The sequence below is a fragment of the Falco punctatus genome (genome assembly GCF_963210335.1).
Source record: "Falco punctatus genome assembly, contig: scaffold_48, whole genome shotgun sequence".
NCBI classification, from domain to species: domain Eukaryota; kingdom Metazoa; phylum Chordata; class Aves; order Falconiformes; family Falconidae; genus Falco; species Falco punctatus.
The window spans coordinates 942,574-963,488 of NW_027660232.1; the positions used below are offsets into that span (position 1 = coordinate 942,574).

The window sequence follows — 20,915 nt, forward strand, 5'->3', positions numbered from 1 at the left end:
TAGCTGTTCTTATCCTCAGTCAGAAATACCCAGCCAACAACCGTACAGTGATAATTCCTAGGAAGCTGCAGGAAGTTCCTGAATGCATCCAAATTCATCACCTCCTAGGCCTTCCTGGGAAATTCCTCATTTCTCACTGGTTCTACTGTGCTAAAGAACTGCACTACACCATTCCCAGAATGGAAATGCTGCCTGCGTTTAGCCAGGCTACACCTCACAGGGACACAAAGGCCGCATCTCTTCCCGGACCACTGCTGTTGCACAGGGATCAGTCAACTTTGTGGGCAACAGAGTTGAGAGGAAGCTATCCTCTTCAGTCTTTATCTTAAATATATACTACCTTTACAGGGAACATAGACATTCTCAAGGCCAAGGGAGGAAGGGCTTGTCCCTGCATGGCATTTAACAGTCTGTTCCAGAAGAAAAATAAAGTAGCGAGATTAATTTCTGGGCCCCAACACCACAATCCAGCATATTCTGTAAATGCAGACTTAAAGGGAAAGCAGTGAGCAAGCCACTGCACTTTAGACACGATCCTGCAACACCTTCATGCATACGAGGGCAGAGGGGTCTCCCCGGCAGCGAGTTACCTCCTCCCCCTGCCAGCAGCAGGGACAGAAGAGCGACAAGCACTCACACCATAAGCAAAGACATGTTTCTGACACTGCTTGGAAAAGACCACTCCACACCACCTACTCACACACACGGAGCACCACAAAGCTGGGCAGCACTAAATTCAGCCCGCTCAGGCAGCTCCTGCTTGCCTCGGGGGTGATCCACATACCCTTCTCCCCACAGCCAGCACAGGAAGACTGGAGCTCCCTGAGCACAAAACCCTGGCATCGTTTCTACATGCACCCCAGGGTGTAGCGCAGGGCATGGGCCACGCTTCATTTATTCCACATGAAGAACTGCCTGAAGAACAGGTTCTGAATGGGCTGGCGCCCATGAGCCATCTTAGCTGCCCCTCACGTCAACAGCACATCCATAACCAGCTCCGTTTAGTTTTCAAATGCCAAGCGTTGTGTGCGTTCAACGGCCTCTTTTGAGGTGGAAACTGGCAGCACCAGAGGTCCCCGGTCCCTATCTCCAGTGCTCAGCCTCTGAACCGCGGGGCCTGATGCTAAACCACCCGGCGTGACACAGCGCCACAGCCCGGCGCACACTCAGGGCCTGTCACCGCGCCGGCTCCTCACGGCAGGGCCGGGCACCAGGCTCCAGACCCGCAGGCAGGCTGCCCGCCGCCCGCTCCGGGGGAAAAGCGCCTTTCTCCCCTCGCCAGTCCCGCCGGACAAGGTGTTGGCTCACCCAGCCGTCCTCCACGAAACTGCCGCCGCCGCCGCCTCAGGGCGCTGCCACCTCAGGGCGCCGCAGCCGCGTCCTAACGACAGCTCCGCGCGCGGCAGGAACCGCCCCTCGCACCGGCCGGTGCCGCCCGAAGTTTCCCGAAGCCGCGCGCGCTTCGCTCCCACCAATGGGAGGGGAGGGCAGGGGAGGGGCGGGGCGGCCCGGGCCGGAGCGGAGCCGGTGCCGACAGCCCCGGCCGGAGGCCAGAGCAGCCCGCCCGCAGCTCTGGCGGGCCGAGGGAGGGGAGAGACAGCGGCGCCCGCGGCAGAGCCCGCCTGGCAGGGCTCGGCTCGCCCGCCCGCTCCTACCCAGCCCCCGTAACCCCGCACCTCAGCCCCGGCCCCGGCCGAACCCCACCTGAAGCCAAGCCTGGGGCGAGCCCCAGTCCCAAGCCGCAGACCAGCTCCTGCCTGTCCCGGGGAGGACTCGCTGAGGCGGCTCCGTCCCGACACAGCCCGGCTCCGATGCCTCGCTGCGGCAAGAGCTCTGGCCGCGGCAGCTCCCCGCCGAGGGCAGCTCCCCGCGGGGGCAGGGGCGGCTCGGCCACAGCGGCGGCAGCAGCGGCCGCAGCCGCCCGCGGGGAGGCGCTGAGGCGCAGTGCTCTGGCAACAGGCAGACGCACTCCGGGGAACCCCTCGGATTCCCTCTGCTATGACAAGGCGCCACCCCATTGGCCGGCGGCCTCGACGCCTCTGGGCCCAGCCAATGGCGAGCGCCCTGGCCCCCCGCCCGCCCGCCCTCCCGCCCGCCGGCAGCCCTGGGCCCGGCCAGGCCCAGCACAGGCCCAGCGCGGGGGGCGGCAGGCTCGGGGCTGCGGAGGCCGCGCACAGCTCGGGGCGGGAGCGGAGGGGCCCCCTCAGGGCCCGGTTTGAGTCCCCCTCGACTCCTTCCCCGAGAGGAGCCTGGTCACAAGGGGACGGCCACACGAGCTGGTCAAAGAACACAGCAGGGGTGTTGCAGAGGGCACCGCGTCCACAAAGGCCTCCTCAGGCGGCCACAGGGGGGGCAGCGGGCCTTCACCCCACTGCAGGGAGAGGGGACTCGGCCAAGCCCTGTAACGTGCTTCCCTGTCAGCATCAACACCGCTCACGGTGACTCCCTTGAGCAAAACTATTGGGGGACAAACTTGGAAGAAACCTGCAATAAACTTTGTCAGAATCCACGGCTGAGCCTATGGAAAGCTCTTACTCCCTTGCTGTCTGCCCAGATGTCACGGCAGGATGGTAAAGAACTAAGAGGCAAGAAAAGCAGAGAAAAATCAAATTCAATTGAAAATAAATTCCTTTAGTTTAAAAATGAAATCTCATTAGTTTAACTAATGAACTCCTTTTCAGGTCCCACTCCAAGATTAAGTCATTATCCAAGAGTTACATGTATTCGGGCCACCACAACAAAAAATGGCAATAAAGAGAGGACTGTGCGATAGGAGCAGCAGAGCAGCTCCCTCCTCTAAGCCCCTGTCAAGGGCAGGTACCTGGGCACGGACCCCAGACGGCCTCCGCGCCCCCTCACCTGCCATGCCCATGAACAGGCCAGCAGAGGTTTGTCTCTGCAATCACTGACCGTCGGTGGAAAACCCCTCCCAGGATCATGCCTGGGCTGGGGTCTCCTGTCATACTCACCCGAAACAGTGTCCGTTTCTGAGGATCACTCTTCCAGAAAGACATAAGCCAAGGAAAAAGCAGCCAGAGGCTATGGTTAAGAAGGGTCAGGGCTTCGGAAAACAGGGTCTCACAGGATTAATCATAGGATTAATCATAGGATTAATAGGATTAATCATAGGATTAATCATAGGATTAATCAAGTCAAATGGACTTGTTTAACATCAGCATCTTCTTAACAGAAGAGCTGTCTAAAGGCCTTTAAATATTTAAAAGGATGCTACAAATCAAAAGGTAATTAACTTCTCCCCATGCTCTGGGTTGAGGGCACTCCGTGTTGACCAGGCTTTCAATGAAGCAAAGGAAATGCATTTGAGGTGTTACGGAAGGAGAATTTGGGGGCAGTTTGAGAGCAGTCTGTAGCACCACAAGATAAAAGGAGGGAGGAGTTACGGTCTGCGCCCCATCACACAAGGAACAGAGGCTTGCACATCTTAGCCATATTATTAAAACAGATGGGTACCCTCTCAGGTGGCAGCTGGAGGAGAAGCACTTCCTACTCACTTCATTTGAAGTACAGTATTTCAAAATGGATTTTCCCGGGAGGAGGCAGGGGGGTAAAGATTTCACCAGTTGCTTTTTTTCAGAGCAAATAAGCATGTATTACAGGGTAACGTGATGCAGAGTCTACGTGGTGAAACGTTACCCTCTGCCTCTCTGGGTAACTTGAAAATTTTCAGGGTCTCCTGAGTGCCCGGGTACTCTCATCTGTATCTCCAACAGAGTAGTTTCGATCAGCATTCCAGTATCCTGGAGTTACCAGTTCATCCTGCCAGAAGAATAAAAATGCATCCTGCTGTTAAGGAAAGAATACAAGAACAGGGAAATGCACTTCAACAGAGAGAACTTCAACCTACCAGCACAGAGCAGCTCACGACGGCTTTGACTGTCCCAGTGTGCTGCTTTGGTCATACGCAAGTTTTTCAGTCCCGATGTATCAGTAATAAAACTTGATCTATCATGCAACATCAAAATTTACTTCCAAATGTGCTTTTGTGATTACAGATCTGACTGGGAGCCTCCAGCAATAAAAAGCTATTTCTGCTTTCAAAGTAAAGGCTAGTAGCTCCTGTGAGCAGCTTAAATAGCCATTCACAGACGAATGCTGTGATACAGAATGCTTTAGCTTGAGGAAGGTTATGGTCACAGAAATCACTGTACAAAACACCAAATGGATTCTTTCTGTATGGAATAACTTGAGCAAACAGTAAGCCGTTGGCCAACAGAAGCTGATGTTCTCCAAATTCGCAAGAGTTCCCCATCATAAATGTTTGTATTTTTGACATCTACAATTTTTGAGAGAAGCTTCTGACACACAATTGGCAGATGGTCCCCACATCCAAAAGCACCCAACGCCAGCTTGCAGCAACAGCCATTTCATTTTAAGCAGAGCACATTGAGCCACACAGCTGAAAAGCTTGAGTGTATTTGGATGTCTGTCTCCAGCTCCCAGGGGAGCCAGAGCCACACAAGAATAATTCCCCTGCAGAATTTCCAGATTGTGTCCAAAAAGGTGCCAAATTCACATGGCTCCAGTCACCTGCCCTGAAACACACTAAAACTTTTACTTTCCTGAAAGCTCAGGCGTGCTGCAAACACACAAAAGGCAAGATCCTTCAACAGTCTTTAGAAATCAGAGACACAGGCAAACGTTTTTCCCACAGTATGTTACAAGTTTAATTGTGCAAAAATACAGTCATCAAGACTTAAGCTTTGTTGTAAACTGAATGTAATTCCAGTGAGGTACAGGCATGGAAAGAGGTCCTACTGTAATTACAGCAAATACACCATAGTCACTGTTTAGACAACCATGCGGTTCGATACACTGATATACTGTTCTCAAGTGATTTACACATTCTGTATTTAACTGTATTAATCTGTATTTACTCTGTATTAATCAAGAGAACCAAATAAATGACACCAAAGAGGAAAGCCAGTAGCACTGCACTAACTCAAAAGAACGTTAACAAAATTTAGACAAACTCCCCAGTGACAGCCAAGAATTAGTCTGTGATACGGCAGGTGGGCAGTGTAACTCCCCTTCATCCAACACAGTATATACTGTGCTTCAGCAAAATAAAAGGCTTTCCTAACGCCAGTATTTCTTTCAAGCACAGGAAGATGAAGCATTAACAACCTTTAAAACTGTGTTTCAAACTATGAAATACCAATGGTGTTGCATAAGAACATAAGAAATAGATGGGGGGCGGGGGGGCCAGGAAACACAAAAAACTTTCAGAGCTCAGTTCTCTGGCTCCACCACTTAATAAGACAAAAAAAAAACATATGGAAAAGAAAGACACTGCTGAATCCCCTCGCTGACTAAAATCCTCCTGCAGCGCCTACATCACTGAGGAAAAAATAGCTTTCAAAGCAATTCCCCTCCTTACACATTCACGTTTTAACATAACCAGCTTAGGCATTCGTAATGCTGTCCCCCTATGGCTACTTTTTGGTTCTAACAAATCTAGACGCTTCTTGCAAAAGCATTTCAACATCTTTGTTATCCTTGTCTTCTGAACTTGGTTCCCAGTCAGAGTCTTCATCGGTAGGTTCGCACACCTCTTCCTCACCATCTCTAAAGCCGCCATTAAGGTCATACTCATGTGGTTCATCTTTCTGCAGGAGCGGGCTGGAAACTAGGACCATGCGTGGCAATCAGTTAGCTGAGGGGAACGTGCTCGAGCTTGTCTGGACAACAATTAACATGATGAGGCATGTTTACAGAGCACAGGGGAGTGGGAGACGGATGGTGCCAAGGATGGCGCCAAGGAAAGGTAACACCTTGCTGTTAATTGCTGGTAGTTAACCACCAATCAGGGATTGCCTAGTATGCAGTGCCTAGCTTCAAGAACCAATCTGTTTAAAACGCGCAGCTTCTGAAAGTGTATAAAAACTCGTGCTTCTGTACAATAAATTGACATTTGCTTGCATCAAGCTGCGTCCCGTCTCTTCATTCGCCGCATCCTTCTCCACAGCCCTTTCTCCTGTAGGGACAAAAATGCCATATATTCATGAATAATAAATACAGAACTAAAGAGACCTTGCAGGGGCCATCTAGTTAGCCTCTCTCCTCAGCAGGAGAAAGGCTCAACTAAAGCACTCTATCCAATGCTGACAATTTTGTGTTTGATTTTCAAGACTCTCATGTAAAGCTGTACCATCCCTCTCTGACCACTACTGCAGGGCTTACCAGTCTGATCACTTAAGAAAGTTCTCCTTAGTGGCTTTTCTTCCAGCACTTGGAAAACAGTTGCCAGGCCTCTTCTGATAACATCTTCTGATATCAGAAGAAAACGGTATCAGATAACATCTTCTGACAACTCTCCTTTCCTGAAGGAGTGGCATACACAATTTTCCTGGTCATCTTCCTGCTACTTCTATACCTAAACAAGGCATCTTTCTTGCCATTTAGCCCCTAGCTCTTGCTAGACAGCTATTCTGACTCTAAATTTTCTGCCTTCACCCATCCATATTTACTTAGGGCTACTTTATACTCTTGCTCTTTGGAATCTGACATGGCTTTGAATTCCCATTCACTTCTTTCCTGAGCTTCAGGTCAGCAAAGACAATCTGCTAGATCACTCGCCTCCTACGTTCTCAACTTCGATCTGTGCTGTGTAGTCTGTGCTTCCTTTCTGAACACACGTTAAGGAAACAACAAACGCTGAACACTTCTTTCCTGAGCTGGATGCAGCCTACCCCTTTCCCAGTTCAGTCTATTCTATCGCGCTGCTGTCCAATCTGCTGCCTATCCATCTTCTGCACAGCTCACACTTTGTGATTAAATTGCCTTCTCTCTTCCCAGTATGTCACAATACTCTACGTTGGCAGGAATCAAAACTTGGAAACCTCTATTCACAAGAAATGGATGCTGCTCGCTGCATGTTCCTAAACTTTTTTAGGCAGCTTGTCTTGCAGTAGTCTTTTAATTGCTCAAATATGTTGACATATATAAACCAGTTCCCAGAGACAGGGCAAGCCTGATTTTTGAAGAAGCCTTATCTACCTGACTTGGTAGCATCGATGCAAAGCTGCTGCCATAGCAGCATTGCCTTCTCCTTTTACTTATCGGTAGCTGTGAACCTTTAACAAGTTTATTTCCACTGCTTTGGGACTTTGGCAGATGTGCACGACCATTGCTCTACCAGCCTACGCTACCTCCCTTTTTCTTACAGGCCCACAATTCCTAACTAGCCACGGTCTGTTAATATTCCAGTCATGGTATGCTGCCCTTAAGTCACACCCCTGAGTAAAGCTGTATTTGTTCCTTTTCTTCCCAGCCTCCAGTTTCTGCATTCTTACCTCATTTGGAGATAACCTGTCAATGATCTCATAATGATTTATCTGTTGAGCAGTTCTTATCATCTTTTATATGAAACTAGAAATGTGTCTTCTCAGCTACACAACCCAGTCCAATCATCCATGTTTATATTAACCTCAGGTATTTCTTAGCAGCTTCTTGAAACCTCAGGTCAGAGCTCCAGACACTCAAGCTGTGCGTGTGGTGAACAAGCAAGAAGACCAGCACCTGGGTGTAGTCAGATCACATCCTCTGTCAGTTACGTTTTTCTGCTAGTGGGAATGTTACTATTCCAGAATTATCTTATGGTCTGATTAACATTTTATACTCTATAGCAAGGTTTTCAAAAGCACTTACAGCAGCAGTCAATTCCCTCAAAGGTACACAATTTTATGGGTGAACTGTGCTACAGAGGCACCCAATGACTTCCTAGAATAAAGTCAGCCATGTGTGACACAGCCAATACTACAACTGAGAAATATCCTATGGCTAGCAACCTATATAGCACCTAGCAGAAAATCCTGAAAATGTCAGCTGTCAATTTCGGCTGTAATCCCATCCCATATGATGCTTGCTAGTTTACTGTTTACCAGACTTTAGAGGAAAGTAATTATGCCCATGTTTACCCATAACAGCAGAATTTTTTCTAAGAATCACAGACTATAGTCGTGCAGAAGGAATTATGTCTGGAGGGAGAAGTCGAAACAAAGATGCTAAATACATTAAGAACAAAATCTCTCTTCTCAGCCTAAGCCTGTGAGAATAATAAGCCCAAGACCGGATTAACAAAGAAAAACTGCTCTTCACTTTCACAGCACTGCAGGTGGTATTTTACAACAGAAACAGGAATTCTGGAAAAATACTGATTACTTCCATATTTTTCCTACAAATGTATGTGGAGCATACGATGTTGGTTTTCATCCACCAGTGTTTTTAGATTTCAACAGTGAATGATGCACTTCCTTCCATGTCTTCCCACTCCTCTTTCTGCTATAGTTTAATTCAGCTCCACAGCCCCTGAAGCTGCTCATTAAGCACAATTCTCCCTTTCCCCTAGTACCATATTTATAAATATGACCTTGAGACATTCCCTGAAATTATCTCCTTCACATGGGGAGAAAAAGCTTGCTGACCACCCCTTTACAAAGGGTTATGTTTGGAAGTGAGCTGATCGGCTTGCTAGAAAACATACACAGAAGTGTGCAGGAGAACTCTGCAGACTCCATAGCCACAGCGGGTCATTCATCCAAGTAGCAACATGGCAGTGAAGTTGTTCACTAGTGACAATTTAATGACAACACACACTCCAGCCTTTCTCTTTTTTTTTTTTTTTTCCTTCCTCCCTTACAGCTATTTCCCCGGTAATTAGCCTTAGACTGTTTCTCAGAACATAGACCACATTCTCTATTGGCAATTCGTAATCCATCTCGCAGCAATTAGACTATCGATGTTAAAAACTAAACATGGCAAATGTCATGTAGATAGCACCCTTCTTTTCCTGGCTGGTGGAGTTTCAGTGCACTTGAACAGAAAATCCTGCTGTGCTTAACAGTGCAGTTGTGCCAAACAGCATGAAATAAAAGGCTAATGGAACCTTGCCTGTGTGATCTTGCATGGCTCGGTACGACCGCCTCAGACGTGAGCTTGCTGAGTGCAACCTTTTACAAGCTTTGCCCTCAAGAGAACTAAGCAAGCCAGTCAACAAGATATTGAGGGGAAAAAAGAAATTTAAACAATCATTAAATATGAACAGCACTTTAATTAATGAATTCCCTTCTTCCCACTGTGCATGGAATATCATTTTTTCCCTGGTTCGTTCTTAGGATGAGGAGTTGAATTTAACAGATTGAATTTCACTTCCATGTCAAAGATTTACACATTTACAAGAGAAGCACTTTTCCATCCATAGCCATGCCTGGCTGACCACCTGCCATGAGCTGCACACACAGGATCTACCATTCTGGTAAGGAATGAAAGACACACCTCTTATGAAAGACACAGCTACAATTTTAAACCTTCAAGATTAGCTTTAAACTTCAGATATGCACACAGTCCAGCTTGCTTCATTATTAAAATCTTAACTGCTCGCTGCACTTACAACGCTGCTTACAATTCTTGCCACTCTTTAATGCACATTTCTGCAAGGGAGAGGTAATCAAGGGGCTCATACTTGCATCATGGGATGTGGCAAAGCGTACAGCTAACAAATATGCCTCAAAATATGCTAGTGCACAGATACACCCATATCAAGCATTCAGTGACAGCAGAAGTACACACACACATGATAAGGAAATGGGATGGGAAAGACATTCCCGAGTGGAAAGTAGGTCGCAGAACAGAATGGAGGCCAAAATACTTTGTCTAGAAAACTACAGCTATTTGCACTTTACTTTCTCTAGAAGGCAGATCTCTGTTTTGAAGATTTCTGTAGGAAATGCCCAGCCACACCTTGGTGATCTCAAAGAAGACAAGTCAGTTCCCACCTCCACTCGAGATGCAGCAGTTCCACATCCTCATGCCTTGTTCAGGCCAGTGAAAGTAAAGATGGCATATCATCAGGCTTTCAGACTGCTCTTCAACGCTCACTTTTAAATTATTTTAGAAAAAACAGGAAGCTTCACATTTGGAAGCCAAACTGAGATACAAGAGATGCCTTGAAACAGAGCTAAAGGATATTTAAAACTGGAGTCCATGCACCTGCCACATGTAAGTTAGTATTATTGGCAGCCGCAAAGCAAGCTAGGTGTACTACTGGTAAATGGAGAAGATACTCATACACAGTATTACAGGTCACATTATCAAGAGAGACTACAGCTTGCCTCACTGATGTCTAGGAACTAAAGTTCGAAGGATACGTACGTAGTTCACAGGGAACACTGCCCTAGCTGAAAGGCATTACCCTTCTTCGACACTTCAGTCCTAACAAGCCTGTAACATCAATACCTCAGAGTAAATATAAGAAAAGCTCATCACCACATCCACAGATATCTTTTGACATTTATTTAGAGGTCAATGCAATGCAGAAGGAGTATCTCAGTGTTTCAAGAGCAATCAGTCTTCATGGGGTAACCTTAACTAGCTGTGGATGAACTACTGGCTCCTTTCATCCTATTACGAACCCTGTTCAAGGAAGGAAGAATTGACTTGGTCACACATGTCTCTCAAAACATTTGTTTGTTTCGCTGCCTGCTTCCAGGGAAGGACAGGTGTGCTCAGCACACAGGAATTCAATTCCAGCACTATGACTTGCAAAAAAGGAAGCAGAGTTTTACTAAAATAATGACTACCTTCTTCTCAGGTAAGTATTATCAAGCATCTCCAGCACCACTAAATGCCCCAAAACCCAAAGCAGATCAGTTGCATCCCATGCTGATGGGCCCATTCACAACATCAGAACATACCATTTTTTGAAGTTTTTGTCGTGCTCTTCTTTCAGGTACTAAAGAAAGAAATGTTATTAACCAGGACAGAGTACAACCTAGCAATAAGGGTTATTTGGAGAGGTTGCTACAACAGAAGACTGACTTATTAAAAGAAATGCTGCAATGGTTGTGCTGTATTTACAAGTATAAAAACTACTCTGCTGCCCCCAAAAACCTTTTTTTTTTGTATTAAATGATTCTTGAAAGATTACCCAGATGAACTGTTCTTACAATTATGAACCATGCCGTCTGTAGAAAAACATCATCAGTACTGGTTGGGGTTTTTACAGCAGACAATTGCAGTATTTCAAAGCATTTAAATATTTTACGCCATTGTTTCCATAAATGCAATTTCTCCTTAATAACCATAGAATGGTTTGGGTTGGAAGGGACCTTAGAGGTCATCTAGTTCCACCCCTCCTGCCATGGGCAGGGGTAATGTCATAATCCTGATTTTTTGAAGTAAAATGCATTATCATTACATTTCCCTAACTGTTCTGCTCTAAAGTATTGTCTTTTTGCATTGGGAATTAAATTGGAAAAAAAAAACCCTTCAAGTCCAATAATTAAGAAAAAGCACAAAAAGAATGCAAAGTACATCTTTGAATTCTCTAAGAACAGACAAAATATAAACAGCATATTCCCCTGTGTTTTTCAACAAGTCTAGTTACTGGAATACAAAAAGACTTTTAGAATAGAATCTCAGATTCAGTTTTAATTATATTCCCTCCAAGCCTCAACAGAACATACATGCTATAGGGATACACACATTTTGCTGTGGGGATGGGAAAAAAAGCTACAGAAAAAATTTACTGCAGTATCCATTTGAAATGTTGAGAAATACTTCAGTATATTCCCTGTTTTCACTGTAATACTCCAGCTCCAAATGGAGGAAGCAGAATAGAGAGATCTGGTAAGACCATGCTATACCATGCTTAGTTTTCAATAAAACCTGTTAAACTCATGAAAACAGCCACTTGCCACCTGGCATTTTTGTCAAATCCTAAGATATAAAGCATACAAACTATGTCAGCGGTGTCTGACCCAGACCATCTTGTTTCAGCTGAAAAACATTTGAAAAAGTGAACGTAAGTGTGCAGTGGCCAAGCAGCCCTACCTTCCTTATCACAGACAATGGCAACACCGCATGCTCAAGAAGAGCAAGGGTGCGGGGCAATACAGAGCAAGCTGCAAATGCAATGTTACTTTCTCACTTAAAGCATTTTATTCCAAGGTGTTGGCATCCATTACTGGGTTTGGGGGTTTTTCTCCCCCACTTTGAGCTATACTGAACAACTTGGCTTACCTGGAGGTGCACTGTGCTTGTATTCTAGTTTATGCTGTGGATTCTTCCTGCAAAGAAAACAGTAAAAGCTTGATTTGCCACCTTGTTCCACACCTAACAAGAACCTAACAAGTTCGCAGAACTCCTTTGTATTTTGTGAATAATTTTCACTTCTTTTCAAAATAAAATTCTGTGACCAGTGCCTTACTGCAGTGTCTCAGCTTACGTAATGTAGGGTGGAAGAAAAAAAGGGTTCCATAAGAGTTCCTTTTGTTTCAGCCTTTAAAAAAAAAATAAAAAAGACAGCTGATCAAAACCAAGAGATGAGATAGTTTCCAAACTTGTAAGATGAGATGCATTTGTTCAGCATAATAAGAACTGATCCAATTATTTACTCTCACTAAAACCAAAACCAGAACATAACCTCTGGTGCATAAAGTGCAATGCACACACAGTGCATCACAAGTCTGAGTTACCCAGCCGTAACTTCCATATTCTGCAACATAAGGCTAAAAATCAAATAGTTTGGGAAAATTAAAGAAATTGAAAAGAATTGCCTGTCTCAAAGTATCACAGGGAAAGGCCAAAGAAGGACTGTTAAGAGAGTTTACTCATTTCTGCAATATGCTGCTGCAATCTGGGAAGTTCAATATACAAGTGTGTATGTCTTCTATTAAAAAACAGCATCAATGCAATGAAAATTAAAAATTTAAAGTCAACTTACTCTTTGATCTGCAATAAATGCTCCCCTCATTCAGGCTGCGATCCAGGTCATGAACACACTGATTTATCCCACCCCCCAAAGCAGTTATCCAATGCTGTTCTAATGTTTTAACTTGGTCCCACTTACACCGTGCTGATCTGTTGTGTTAGTGTATTAGAGTGGCACGTTAAAATTGTTTCAGCTCAATTTACTTCTGTGCAGAAAATTAAAATTTAAAAAAATTCTAACTTTGGAAGAAAACTGGTTCAGTTGTCCTAATTTCTCCTTCTGAAAAAGAATCAACAATTAAAGCCCACTATTTAAGAATGGCATACCATTTGACATTGCTTGAAACACAAGATTTATTTCTATAACTGCAGAATTTTTTTGGTATTTTACAAAATACCCTTGCTGTGAAGACTGCCTTGTAAAACTAGTTGTTTATGTTTTCTTATTCTTCAAAAATAGAATACTCTTCAGTAAGAAAATCTTATTTTTACATCAAATAACTTGTTACACATTCACATACTTGAAGTTGATTTACAGTTTTATAGCTACTGCTATCCCAAAGTGCATTTCATGTGCATTAGAAGGGATAGTTATCTGAATAAAAACATGCAAGTACAGCTTTCTATTAAATACCGTACTGAAACAGAACAGTTGCTTAATCCAGTATTTTGCAAGTGTTGGTAGCGTCAGAGCATTTGATCCCAACTCAAGGCACAGCATTTAGATAACTCAATTATGTATTCCAGTAGTAGCCAGCAGATAAAGACAACAAAAATAACATCAAAATTCTTCAAATGGCACCTGCTGCTTTGTGGAAAGAATTATCATTGCTTTGTGGGTGCCTCCTTTCTTCCACCCCAAAAAGAATGAAACACTGTTTAAGAAATGATCAACTAATACAGCACAGGAGTTGACTTATCTGCAAGGAGAGACAGTTTTAGTTTTGGACAGTGTCCATTGTACTCCTGAAAAGTATGTTGGCAATTTCAGGAGCGGTATAAACCTAGATTTCTCGTCCTGAGATGAGAAATTCATCTCACAGATGGTTTTTGAGAAAAGAAACACTTCTTCTGCATTAGTTGAACATAAGATGGCTTTTCCTTAAAAGTTACTCCCATCTTGTTACACTTTATAAAGAACACGCTCTTTAGGATCATCACGCTTCCAGGGAGAGAGAGAGAAAATGTTTCTGCTCAAGCACAATCTTTAACAGCAGCTGTTAGTTTCAATATGCCCCCACAGAAGGGCTGTTGTCTCAAAATACATCCTTTTGTCCATTGCATCAATTACAAAGCAGTCATTACACTCTGCTAAATACAAATGTAAAACCTAGATATTGAGAAACAAATGGAACAAAAGGATCTTGTGAAGAAAATCAACAGCTGCTAAAAGAAACAGCAGTCAGCCATAAACTGGATTTTCTTGCTGGTACCTAAATTATGCTTTCTAACAAATCAAATACTAACTAAAATAGAGGTTTTGTACAAAATCTTAACAAATATTTTGTCAAAATCTGAACTAAAAGTTACATATCAAGAAGAACATGTAACAATAAATTATTGTTCCTATACAAGAACAGTTTACTACAGGTTGAAAAATGAGGAAGTTTTGATCTCTAGTCCACTGAACAGGTTCCAAAAGTCAAGGCTTCATGTTCACCAGCTGAAATCACAAATACTTTGCACAGACCTTGGTGGCATAAAGGTAGCAGTCTGGCGCCAGTAAATTTGGAAAGCCACAGTCAAGATTTAACATCACTATCCTACTGTCAATTTGCAACTCCAGGGGAGAACATTCTTAACCTGTAAAACAAGAAAAGCCATTTTGTACAGTGCTTCTTACCTATAACAAGCCGTTCCATACGGACATTCAGGCCGGTTATCATTGTTATCCTGAGTTACGATCTCTGTTTCATGATTGTCATCATCATTAGGGTGACTAAACTGCTGAAAGTGAATGGGATTCTTCCTGCAAAAGACAAATATAGATCAAGAACTGACTATTCCATTTAAACAGGAGAAGTGGAGGTAAGAAAGGTGTTACTGAATCAGTGACATTTTCAGCGGTTACAGAAAGAGAAGCTTTTAATGTTTAACTTGATGCAGAATGTAAGACCTGCTTTCAGGATAATTGAAGAAAAGTTTTGTTTCAGCAGAGGCCGCAAGAGGTTAAAACTTGAATTCTCCTATTTGCCATCATCAGCTTTACGTTTCAGGCCTCCTACACATACACAATCTACTGATGTAGTCCCATAGCATGAATCTCGCTCCGTGGCTTGCTCCGTCATGACTCCCTCTGGAGTTACCAAGTGCTACACAAACCTCTCGCAAAGTCTGAGCTCAAGCTGCGAGGGCCAACCCATGGCAGCCGAGCAACTGCAGTCCTGAAGCCTTCCCACGCTCTCGGGTGATCACTTGTGAGCTTCAGGCAGTATGTCTCGATCATTACTTCTGTTCCGTATGCAAGTTACTACTCACTTGAACACTTCAAATGCCAGCGTATTATTCCAGAGGGATGAAGTGCTGGGGCCTGAGCAGCAGGCCCTGAGCCAAAGCTGACCTCCAGAAGAACCCGCCAACCCAACCTTAAATATATGTATTTAGTATGCAATCATTAGCGAAATATGCACGGTCATTAGTGAACCATGTATGGCCATTAGCAAAAGATGCACCTTGGATAAACTATAATCATGAGAGAAGAGACAGCGCATCCTTCCTTGCTTAGAGGCGGGCGGCCAAAGCCATGAATCCAGCTGTTTGGCCTTGTCTGGAAACCGGTGGTTAAAATCCAGTCGATAAAGGGAACTCCCTGGGTTCCTCCCAACCCCTGGCCAGGCTTTGGTGGCATCTGACAGGAGAGTGAAACCAGATGTTTCCGCGTTTGGAATTACGTGAGTTTGTTTGTTAATAGTATAAAAGCTGAACCCTCTTGCAGCGACGTTGCAGACCTCACCTACCAGGAGATGCCCTGCGCAGGACTTCCCCGCTGCTGGGACAGGCTCTCCAGATCCTCATGCAACAGGGGCTCCCCAGCGACTGCGGAGCTGGAGGATGGCAACCTGTTAGGGCAACGGGTGATGTATCTTTCTGAACCACTACAGCTAGCTGTGAATAGTAACGATTAGGTGCATTGCCTTGCTTATCTGTTTTATTGTTTGAATCAGGGTACCGTAGGCTAATCCTTCTGTATGTGCATATTGCCTTATTTTCTGCATTAATTTGAAACAAACAGTGCATCAAGGGTATCTTCTGTATTGGTGTCTGTGTGCTATCTATTGACCCCATCAATTGGCAAAACAATGGAGCAGTCTCCTGGACATTACATTGATTATGCTCTCAGGTTTGCCTTGGCTACCGTGGCATTTTATTTGAAATACCAAATCACAACGATGACATGAAGTTGTACCCTAAGACATAACTCTGTGTGTAGCTGAGCCACACCGATGTTAGTGATGAGAGCACCGTACAAGACAAGGCAGCTATAAACAACATCACTTTGTGAAGAAGTGATGTTAAAAAGAACACAGAAAAATACATTATGACTTCAGGAGAAATTCATGGGGCAGATCAAAAGACACTACAAAAAATTATGTCATAGTGAACATACTGTACTGAAAGCAAATCTACTTTTTCCCTCTGATTTCTTTTAGAGACACTTTTTTTCAAGCATATTTGAAAGCAAGAAAAGTGAGATGTTTTAATAAATGATTTTCCAAAAGATATACACAAAATACTTCAGTGACTTACCACTAATTCCCAGTGTACATAATCAACATCTTTGTGCAAACTGTAAAAGTGAACTGCTTGCCTCAAGCAAGAGCAATGATAACTTTAAACTGCAGAGGGATTACTGCTGTCATTTGCACTTGTTACAGCTGCATTTAGAAACACCAAGCCAGAAGCATGTATGCAGCTAGCGACATACACAGCAGCTTCCTCACTGACCACAACGGGCTCTTATGAACTTTCTAGGGAACAGTCAGTATTATTTTCAGCATTTCAACCAACACCGTAAGAGAAAAAGCATTTGTTACAGCTTTTGCAAAATGATTACTTAAGCACCGTGAGCCCCGCTAACCATTCAGGCCTCCTTTCAGGCACCGAAAACAGATTAGATATTTAGTATTAATACTTTTACATCTCCATCTGCTTGGTATCTTTCACTCAGGAAACTCAGCAAGCAAGCTACAGATAAACTCTTCCAGGAGCTACTTATCAGAGATCCAGTGTCCCTTAGTCCTATTTACACAGGTGACAGACGCCTCGTTCTGGTTCTGGTCTTTTCTGTTGATTTCTGCAGACTGTAGGGTAAGTAAATACTGTTTCACTAGATATCATTGCAAGGCTGCATTTACCAGTCTTTTATTCTACAAGTTCTCAGAAAACATCACTTCTAACGCCACATTCAGGCTGGCTGCCTACTTCTTTTGCCATTTAAAAATAAATGGGATGAAACCAAGTCATTTTAGAGGCTACTTGCTTTGTTTTCTAAATGCACAGAGCTAACATACTAGCAATATTAGCCAGAATTTGAGTTCAGTCATTTGAAACACAATTCATCTTCTCAAAGGGACACAGAAGCAGCTAATGCTCTGTGAAATCATTTTAATACTTATTCCTACAATAAGATACGTGCAGCATCATAGTCATGAAGGAAAGAAGGCCTAAGAGCTGCCAGTTAGCTAACCTATTCTGGTTTAGGTGATAGCCAGTTCCTTTCATGAATTTACTTCAAAAGCTATTTGGCCGATACCAAAGAGCCTTTATTGCAGGAGAGAAAAAAGAAAAAAAAATTGTATAGGAGGAAGCAAGAAAAAGGGAAGGGTCTTGAGGTACACACCCTATCACTGGGCCTCAGGATTCTTTGGGCCAGTGGATGATGCTCCTCAAATTATTCATCACCTGTGAAGCACCTTAAACATGTCCTATTTCAGATGCTCAGGACTAGTAACAACATCATAGTTTATCTTACCTTTATATGGATAATTTATACTTACTCCATTTCTAGATGTTGTGCAACGAAATCCAGCAAAATAAATAGAAGCAGAGAAATGCACAGCTAATATTAAGTACACGTTATCCCTTCTTGCAAAAATCTTCTTCCTTTTATTAAGAGTTTGGTTTGTTTGAGGGTTTGTTTGGGTTTTTTTGAATACAAGAGATCTGAGTTGTAAGAGCACAGCACCTTTCACGCTGGAAGCTGCACTCCAAAGTTAGTTTTACAACAAAACCTTGCTGCACAGGAATACGTTATTAATTTGATCAAAACAAAATCATTAAGCTTTACTCGCACAAAAAATAACCAATTAAAAGCCTATTTTAAGAATAAAGTTTTAGGAGAGTTGCCTTCTCATACACAGAAGCTCTGAATTTGTGACAGAAAATTATGCAAATAAAAATTATGCAAGTAACACTTACAAAGTTCTTCAGAATCAATGCAGTCATCTCCAGCAGCAGCTGAGCATCACTTAGTGAAATACTCAAGACAGTTTTCATCTATGCAGCTCCCAAAAGCATCTTAAAAGCTTTTTCTAAAACAAATTTAAGTGCTAAGGTCAGAATCCCTGGCTCTCCTTAATCACATGCAGGAGACCCCTGCCATCTCAAGGGCTTATTTTCTCAGCCTACTATAGAAACTGGTAAGGAAAACGTAATGACTCACCAGCACTAGTTATAAAGCCATAGTATTCAAGCCTGAAGTTAACGCCACAAGTCCGTGTAAGATGTTTATAAGTTCTAAACTGTAAGTCTTACTAGAAAACGGGTCTCATAAAAAGACAGATGCAAGTCTGTAGCTGCCAGATTTACAAGCTGAAGGTGAAATGAAAAATACTTCTTTCCATAAACAAAGAGCACAGTATTTAGAAGAATGCACATACAAATCCAAAGGCTGGTTGAGCATGCCCTGCTTTGACAGTTATAGGAAAGATTCACACACACCCAGTCAGCACAGAACTGTACCACAGGCCAGCCAAAGGATAGAATTGTGGACAAAAATTGTGAAATTACAATTTCAGAGATGAGAGTTCAGCTGTACCACACCCCTACTACGCAACTCGAAATGGGGGTTGGGTTTGGATTTGGTTTTATTTTTAAATCCCTACTCTTCTAACTTTTGAAAAGTGAGCAGCAGACAAGAAAATGAACACAAGACAGTATTCAAAGAGTAAGTTCCTTGACAACAAATATAGTCAGATATAACAGACAGAGCACTTGCCTCCTACTGGTAACAGCAGTTTCTTTCGATTTGGAAAAAGCTTCAGACTGCCACAGGAAGAGAATCTCACACTGACGGAGGATAAGAACAAGAATCTTTGCAGAGAGAAGTGTGAATCAAGCTTGACTCTTTCAAAAAGCAGTGTTTTCAAATTCATAAATGAAGAAACTGAGCTATGGGTTACAAAGTTATTTCCTAAACATTTCAGGTATGTGTTAGAGACATCTAATAAAATCAACTAAACTAACATTTCATCTTTTCCATTTGTGCTGTTCAACCACGCACCCACCAAAGGTGCCTGTCATATGCAGAAGACAAGTACCTCTTACTAGGAGTTTATAAAATACGGATTAGAAAACTGAAGAGCATTCAGTTATTGGAAAAATGACATTTTATATGAAACCTCACCTAGAAAGAACACTGTAAGGAAATGTTATGGTTACCAAAGCAGTCCTCATTTAAGACGTTGACTCCTACAGCACATTGTGCTAGAAGACACCTTTCATAAGGTTAATGGAAGGAGACAAAAACCAGCTACTCATCGTACTCAAAAGAGCACTCAAAGCAGCTCCTCTTCCTTAGCAACTCTAAAAAACAGGTTTTGCTCAAGGAGAACACTACACAATCAAAAACTGAATACGCTATCAATGCGTTCCTTCAAAGCGTCCATTCACATCACACTTATGTACACTTCTGTCAAGAATATGGGTAACTGCAATGGCTTGCTTTACTGCAACATAGCTATCTCATTGACGCAGAATGACTACTTGGTGGTCTTGCATTAAAAGCACATACAGGACAGACGATAAAGCACCTTTCTTTGCAAACAAGCAGGTTTAGTCTCATCACATTTCCTGAAGACCAAAGCTGATGGTTTTGATACTTCCTATTTACAAATTTCTCCAACAAAATAAGATTTCGTTATGTGCTATTTCAGAGCATTCTTTTCTTCTTATAAAGCAACACTTCCCAAAAGTACTGCCGCAAATGTTTTAGAATAAAGACCCAAGAAGAAACGTGCACATGCAGACTCCTATTGCATGTTACCTGTAACTAAAACTTGCCTTCCAAAACATTAGGAATCCTTCAGCGTGTCAGAGCATTGAATCAGCTTCACCCCCACAGAGGGGAAAACTTGTCTGAGCAAAATGAAGCTGGAGCAAACTAAAGGCTGCATTTGTACTACTGGATCAGCTTGGCTGCCTAATGAACCATGTCCTCCTCATAATCATGAAGGGCAAAAACTGAGATACACGAAGGAATGCTACATGAAAACTGGAAGTCTGATGTGCTCATGAACACAACAGCTTTACGCAGTTATCTGCGGCAACAGGCACACCAAACATACACAAGAACCCATTTACTTGTGCTTGCTTGTTTGCTGAACAACCTAAGAAAAACTGTCACTCAAGCCCCTTGGGGGAAGAGGTAAAAAATACAAAAGTAGTAACAGTGATAATATTTAAAAAAAAATAAAAATCACAGGACCTCCTGTTTCCTGGATTAGCCTTATCTTTTGTGCTTACAATGTACATAGATTTATGTAGTGCTCAAAATCTTCTCCTAAAGGCAGTTCTCAGGTCACTGGTCACTTGCTACCCTCAGGAACACCTCTAGACGCCTATCTTCTCTTCAATATATTAACACATGGCATTACAGATCTTTTCTGGGCAGAAAGAACTAGCAGGAGACCAGGCACTCAGCACTGGGGTTTTTGGGATCTTGCTGGAACATTTGTATCGCACAAAACATTTGTATGACAGATTGTGAATTGAGAGGATATGAGTAGCAGAAAAAAAAAAAAAAACATCCCTCAATTAAAGTATCACCAAAGACACTGACCAGATAAGGGTTCACAGGGAGTTTATAACTGTGACTTGTTCTGGTTTTAAGAGGGGACTGAATGCTTAAAAAATAAAAAATAATTAAAAAAAATGGTGCAGATTGGCCAAGTTACAACAGAAGCAAT

The 20,915-nt window shown here is 43.3% G+C and overlaps 1 protein-coding gene across 1 annotated transcript; it reads right to left on the reverse strand.

Moving 5' to 3' along the window:
* Window positions 1–5,026: 5,026 nt before the first annotated feature.
* LOC308059827 (aprataxin and PNK-like factor) lies at window positions 5,027–15,017 on the reverse strand (the record flags this gene model as incomplete). The annotated part of the gene is made up of 5 exons (XM_080412142.1): window positions 5,027–5,663; window positions 5,859–5,995; window positions 12,040–12,086; window positions 14,573–14,718; window positions 14,961–15,017. The coding sequence occupies 5 exons, from the start codon at window positions 15,015–15,017 to the stop codon at window positions 5,454–5,456; spliced, it is 597 nt and encodes a 198-aa protein (XP_080268268.1). The 3' UTR covers window positions 5,027–5,453.
* Between the last annotated feature and the right edge of the window lie 5,898 nt (window positions 15,018–20,915).